Raw genomic sequence first — 6981 nt, 5'->3', positions numbered from 1 at the left:
TCTTGATCCACTGTAGTACTTCCTTCTTCTGGGCCCTGCTCAGGACGAAATCGGCCTTAGGCCTTCTCCATGTCTTACCACCACTAGGCGGCTTCATCTCTTGGTTTGGTCTATCACATAACTCTGCCAGATCCACTCTTGCCTTTACGTTATCCTTTGACTTATCAGGAATCTCCATAATTGTTGCCCAAAGTGCCTCGGCGACATTCTTTTCAGTGTGCATCACGTCAATGTTGTGTGGAAGGAGCAGGTCATCATAATAGGGGAGCCGAGTCAAGCCCGACTTATGTGTCCACATATGTTGCTCACCATATCCCACAAACATGAACCTAGACGATTTACACTTCGGACAGTACTTTGCCTTAGTGTGTTCTTTCCTAAATAGGACACAGCCCTTCGGACAAGCATGTATCTGCTCATACGTCATCTTGAGTGCACGAAGGAGTTTCTGTGCCTCGTACATGCTCTTTGGCAGAACGTGATCCTCCAAAAGCAGGCTGCCAATAACTGTCAACAAACCATCGAAGGCGTCTCGACTCATGCTATACTGTGACTTGAACGCCATTATACGCCCAATGGCATCCAGTTGAGAAACCTTTGTCTTGCCGTGAAGGGGTTTCTGTGCCGCGTCAAACATGTCGTAGAATGCCTTTGCGGTCACCTCTGGCTCGTCCTCCGTACGTCCTTCGGCGAACTGTGCCTCGTGATAGTCGTTCAACATGTCCGCTACCCCGGCATCAGCATCGTAATCCTCGACGCGTTGTCTCACCACCTCCTCTCTCGTGTGATGCGCTTCACCATGGAAGATCCATCGAGTATAGTCCGGCGTAAATCCATTCTTCCAAATATGTTCTACCATGGCCTTCTTTGGTTTTCTTTTCCGGTTGTCACATTTGCTGCACGGACAAGGGACTAGGCTAGCTCCTTTAGCAGCTTCGCCATATGCCCGTTCCACGAAAGCATCGGTCTTCCTAATCCATTCAGGGGTGACATCATTACGTCGAACGCGGCCCGTGTACATCCACTCACGGTCCTCCATCCTCTAACATATATAACCGAGTATAGTTTAATATAGACATGTAATGCATGTACACTACGTCCCTACCTTCTAATAGGTGATGATAGGTCCTAATCCCACCCGCGGTTGCGTAGATGGAGTTAGTTTCCATGCTCTACTCCGATCCGAGATAGAATTTCGGCAGCACCTCCCCGCTGTTCTCCGGATACACGTCCTGGCAGGGAGAGTGTACTGTCCGGAGAACAACAGGGAGGTGACGCCGAAACTCTATCTCGGACCGGAGTAGAGCATGAAACTAACACCATCTACGCAACCGCGGGCTGTCCAAAAAACGTGGACAATTCGAAACTGATACATTTGTAGATATGCAAAGATCTGCATATCTACATCGTATCTCTTTCGAACGGGAGACGACTAACTGGGTTACATGATCTACGACCATGATGCGGAAATTGAGGTTATACCTAGGGTGACGGTGGAGTCAGGCTAGCGAGGCTATGGCGGGTTGGTGCAGTGGCGACTCGACGCGGTGCAGGCAGACCCGCAGCGGCTAGGAAGACCTCTGCAAAAAAATAAACAAGCCTGTCAATAAAAAAATTCGGTAGCACCTCCCCTGCACGGGGAGGTTTCCAAAACCTGCAAATAAAACTGACAACACAATGGCTGACATCCACACATATATCAACGGCACGATGGCCGACAATCACATTTAATCGACATCCATATCCACCATCACATTATATAGAAACTATTTTACTATCGCCACACAATCATATCTAATCGGCATACAACTAAAACTAGGACCCCTGACCCGGGCTTCCCGCGGGTCGTAGCACATGACACACCACCGAGTTCATGAAAACAAATCTTAGATAATTAAGTATAGATGTTGACAGGTTGTGCTTACTTCAATATCCGTTCCAAGTTCATGAAAACAAATCTTATATAATTAAGTATAATTATTTAGTGGCATGGTTAAATTTTAAAAAACATTCATAAAAATAGATAATTTACATCTACATTTCACAAACACAACATATAATTTACATCTACATTTCACAAACATCTAAGATTTTACCACAGACTACACAAATTTGCTATAACGATGCTAAAACTTGGATTGTTACAGCTCTTACCAAAGGATGGCGCGCGGGGAGGGCGGCGACCGTGGCGGCGTAAGGACAGCGGGGATGGGCGGCGACCGTGGCGGTGTGAGGACGACGGGGAGGGGCGGGGCGGCCTGAGTATGGCGGGGAGGGGCAGGGCGGCGTGCGAATGGCGGGGAGCGGCGAGGCGGCGTCCGGGCGGCGCGGCAGCGGTCGGGTGGCGCGCGCGACGAGGCGGCGTCCGGGCGGCGAGCTATGGTGGGGAGGGACGGGGCGAGCGGCGAGCGGCGAGGCGGCGTCCGGGCGGCGTCCGCGCGGTGAGGCGGCGAGCGGCGGGTGAGAGTGGTGAGATTGAGAGAGTGAGAGGAAAGAGTGCGGCGGTGCTCGGTTTACTGCCAACAAAATAGTCTTTGCCGAGTGCCAGATCGCGGGCACTCGGCAAAGATTTTTTTAAAATTAAAAAATATACTTTGCCGAGTGCCTTTGATCTGGCACTCGGCAAAGGCTTTTTTGCCGAGTGCCTTTCTGTTGGCACTCGGCAAAGACTAGACTTAGGGTTTTTACAAAAACTTTGCCGAGTGCCGCACGACAAGCACTCGACAAAGCTTTCTTTGCCGAGTGTCCAAGCTGGGGCACTCGGCAAAATATTTTTTAATTTTTTTATTTTGTTTATGAAACTTTTTGTGATATGTTCCTACACTATGTAGACCTACATGTACCATTTTGGGACAATTATAACTGTGTTTTCAATAGCTAGTAGATTTAGTTCGTTTATTTGAATTTCTTCGGAAAATTTAGATTTGAACTGCAAGTCACTCGAAACTTAGAAAACCGTGCATGCAAAAATGATATCCATGCTACTTAGCATAAGTTACGACCGATTTTAGGAGCGGACCGGAAACTTCGAGCACCATGCTCACTCAACATGGCCGTGAACTTGCCATCCAGCTGTTTAAATTTTTATAAAACACAAACAAAGTCATAAAATCATGAAACTTGTCCACGTGTTATGATATCATATGTACAGGCTGTGATAAAAATTTTAGAATGTTTGGAGAAAGTTGTGAGACACAATGTGTAGAAACCTAAGAGAACTACACATGAAATCATAGAGTTTCAATGTGGATCTCTTAGGTTTGTACACATAGCGCGTCATAGTTTTCTCGAAATTTTTTCAATTTTTTATCACAGTCTTAACATATGATATCATGACACGTAGACAAGTTTCATGATTTTCTGACTTTGTTTGTGTTTTATACAATTTTTAAACATGTGGATGCCAAGTTCACGACCATGTTTAGTGAGCATGTTGCTCGAAGTTTCCGGTACGCTCCTGGAATCGGTCGTAACTTATGGTAAGTAACATGAATATCATTTTTGCATGCACGGTTTTCCAAGTTTCGAGTGACCTGCAGTTCAAATCTGATTTTTCCGAAGAAATTCAAATAAACGAACTAAATCTACTAACGATTGAAAACTCTGTTATAATTGTCCACAAATGATAAATATAGGTCTACATAGTGTAGGAACATAACACAAAAAGTTTGGGAGACAAAATAAAAAAATAAAAATATACTTTGCCGAGTGTCTAGAGAAGGCACTTGGCAAAGCGTCCTTTGCCGAGTGCCCAATATGTGGCACTCGGCAAAGACTGACGACCGTCAGCTGTAGACGACCGCTAACGGCCTTTTGCCGAGAGCCCTCTTTGCCGAGTGTTTGACTCTCGGCAAAGCAGTCTTTGCCGAGTGCTGGGCTGTGCCGAGTGTCCCGCACTCGGTAAATAAGATCTTTATCGAGCGTAGGACTTTGCCGAGTGCGGCGCTCGGCAAAGTCGGCTTTGCCGAGTGCCCGATAAAAAGCACTCGGTAAAGCCACCGGCACTCGGTAAAGAGCCGAATTCCGGTAGTGCACCACAGCAAGCTAGCTAGTGCATGCAAACTCCAAAGCAGCGTGACATCGAGGTTGGTCCCTGCCGGGGCATTGGAGTGTGTGCGAGGCCTTTGAGGTCTACGACGCCGTGCACCTCATCAAGCAGGTCTGCAAGGGCGGGGGGCTAATTCCCTGTATGCCACTGGAAAATATACTCGTTCCTTGTATGCCACTGGCCCCACATGTCATAGACACAAAAAAATATACCTATATGTCACTCAGTGGCACACAAGGAATGAGTATAAAATCGGATGACATACCAGGAATTTTTCCTAAATTCATGATGCTCACGTGAATGTCTCAGGGCCGGTTCATCAACTCTGCAGTAACGAGAGGGAGAAAGAAAGAGATGAGCAGCGAATGGACATGACAGCGATTGATGAATGGATGATATCCGTAGGTGAGATTGATGACGGCGAGGGTTCGCACGCGCTGATGTGGCTAGTTTAAAAGTATAGGGGAATGTATTTTTGGGATCTGCTGTAGAGCAACGTACATGATTTTGGGAAATATTTTTTTTTGCAAAAGCCCCAATAAATTGATTTAGGGAAAGATTTTTTTGGAAAACTCTTGAAGTTGCTCACCTATGAAGTTAATACTTTAATCTGTTGAAACAATTAACACTTTAGATAATCTATAGCTAAAATATCAACTATTTTAAGGAGGAAGTATACATAAGGCCACACCTGCAAAATTATTTTCTAATTTTAGGGTCCTTTTGACAGGGCTATGGCTTATCCAAAAATAGCTTTAGCTCTGGCTTTTCCTAAAAAAACGGCTTTGTTGTTAGAGCTAAAGCTATTTTGTAAATCCTTTGGCAGAAACAGCTTTTTTTGGAGCCAGAGCCATTTCCATATATTAAAATACCAGAGCTATAGCTAAAGCCGGTGAAGCTACTAATTGTGGTTTCCTCTACGTAGTATAAAAACGGCTCTGGTTTTTAGGTGCTTTTCGAGATGTTTGAAGAAAGGTGTTTGGTAGGGCTCTGGCTTTTTCCGGACAAAAGCCAGAGCCAAAGCCTACCAAACAAGCTCTTAATTTCACGACACAACACACATGTGGGATCGAATTGATGATGAAAATTTGCTTGGATTTCAAAAGATGTAATATTCAATCAAATTTAAATTATACAGCATATAAAAGCAGGCATACAGCTGGAAAACGAAACAAAGAATGTATACAGCATAAAGGCAGATATTAGGGGAGATCAGGGGAATGTATGTAAAGGCAAAACTTAGGAAATTGGAAGCCCGCCGGTACGCCATCTGATCAGGACCTGCTGTTGACCTTGCGGCATGTCTTCCTGATCTCTCCGTTGGCGGCGGTTTTGATCTCGACGCCGGCCATCTTCACCATGGCTTTGGCGAACTTCTGCTGCCACAGATAGGGCACGAAGTCCGCGTAGGCGCGCACCAGGTTGTTGGACGTGAAGTTGGTGGTGAGCGCGGCGTCCGACGTGAAGAGAACCTTGTGGGCCAGCACGTTCTTGTAGTACTGGTTGTCCAGGACGTCGGGGGTCTTGAAGTCCTGCATGACCGTGTTGTCGGTGCCGTTGGGCGACGCGCAGCTAGCCTGCAGCGTGGCGGCGAACGCTGGGTCTATGTCGGAGGTGTTGCTGGGCGGCAGGCGGTCCCTGGTGAAGGAGGAGCAGTGGGAGCGGCCGATGCTGTGCGCGCCGGAGAGCGTGATCATGTCGAAGGCGTCGAGCCCTTTGTCGGCGAACACCTTGACGAGCTGGTCGAAGCCGGTGAACGGGGAGGGCAGGTTGGGGAGGGTCTCGCTGGCGAGGGAGACGTTCCCGTCGTAGCGCCCCGCGGGCATGGCGAAGCTGATGCCGCCGCCGCTGAGGAAGTTGGACGCGTCGCGGGCGGCGAACGCGACGATGTCCGCGCACGAGACCGTGCCGGGGCACGCCGCCTCGATCTCGGCTTTGGCCGCGTCGATCACCTCGAAGCCCCGCAGGCTGGGGAAGTTGGGCACGCCGAACTTCTCCGGGGTCAGGCTGGTGTCGTTGCTGAACGTGTCGAGGAGGACGGAGCCGTCGCATCCCTGCAGAAACCACCACGTACACACACATGGCGATGGCAACGTCATTATGTCTGACTGCATGCATGAATTGAATGGAATGTACGGCCTGCATGGCTAGCTTGCATTGGTGAATGATGGAGCTGCTCTTACACGGACGAAGCAGTCGTGGAATAAGAGACGGACAAGCCCGGCCTGCATGCCAGCATCGGTGGCCTTGACGTGCTTCTTGACAATGGCTTCAACATCCACGTAAGCGGCACACTTGTCCTTGTAGTATCCGACCATGAGTTGCGGACTAGGAGGAGGGCTGGGTGTTGGAGATGGTTGCTGCGGGGTTGGGTAGAAGTAGTAGCCTCCGGACTGGCATGACACGGAGCCGAGCAGGGCAAACAGAGTGAGGACAGCAAGCTTAGAGGTTGTCATCGCTTAATCGGAATCCCTCGTGGTCTTGTGCTAGTAGAGGAGATCGACAGGCGAGATCGAGCTAGCGATGGGCTGAATGAAAAGTTGCCGTCTTGCATGCCTATTTATAGCCGGCTGGCCGGCCAGTTCATCGTGTGTTATCGCCGGCCGGCAGGAGCGCACGTTGTGAGACGTGAATGCCAGCCAACAATAGCATAACATGCAGTTCGTATAGTAGAGGGTGAGGGAGCTCCACGAAGCTCACCGCTCTACCCGACATTCGTTGACATTGAGCTCGTTTGACCTAAGTTCTGTTTGGCACATGTTCAACAATAATTTGATAGGTTGTAGTGAGTTACTCCCTCCGTTCTTTTTTATTTGTGGCATTTTAGTTCAAAAATAAACTATCGGATGACAAGTATTCGAGAACAGAAGTAGTAATTTTTTTGTCAAACATCTTTTTTTTATCAAAACAATTTCGTTGGTAAATCTTTTCAA

The 6981-nt window shown here is 48.1% G+C and overlaps 1 protein-coding gene across 1 annotated transcript; it reads right to left on the bottom strand.

Annotated features, from left to right (window-relative positions):
* Positions 1-5122: 5122 nt before the first annotated feature.
* Positions 5123-6592, bottom strand: LOC103633481 (peroxidase 2-like). The gene is made up of 2 exons (XM_008655176.2): positions 6232-6592; positions 5123-6102 (listed from the first exon to the last, which is right to left on the bottom strand). The coding sequence occupies exons 1-2, from the start codon at positions 6502-6504 to the stop codon at positions 5323-5325; spliced, it is 1053 nt and encodes a 350-aa protein (XP_008653398.1). The 5' UTR covers positions 6505-6592; the 3' UTR covers positions 5123-5322.
* Between the last annotated feature and the right edge of the window lie 389 nt (positions 6593-6981).

This window comes from Zea mays, chromosome 7 (genome assembly GCF_902167145.1).
Source record: "Zea mays cultivar B73 chromosome 7, Zm-B73-REFERENCE-NAM-5.0, whole genome shotgun sequence".
NCBI lineage: Eukaryota > Viridiplantae > Streptophyta > Magnoliopsida > Poales > Poaceae > Zea > Zea mays.
The sequence above is the reverse complement of the archived record's forward strand: the minus strand, read 5'-3'. Positions and strand labels throughout refer to the sequence as shown.

Excerpts from the sequence above, each read along its gene's own strand:
- LOC103633481 (XM_008655176.2), bottom strand. The coding sequence starts at position 6,504 with ATGACAACCTCTAAGCTTGCTGTCCTCACTCTGTTTGCCCTGCTCGGC. Across the intron at positions 6,103-6,231 it reads TCCACGACTGCTTCGTCCGT|GGATGCGACGGCTCCGTCCT; the intron begins GTAAGAGCAGCT and ends TGGTTTCTGCAG.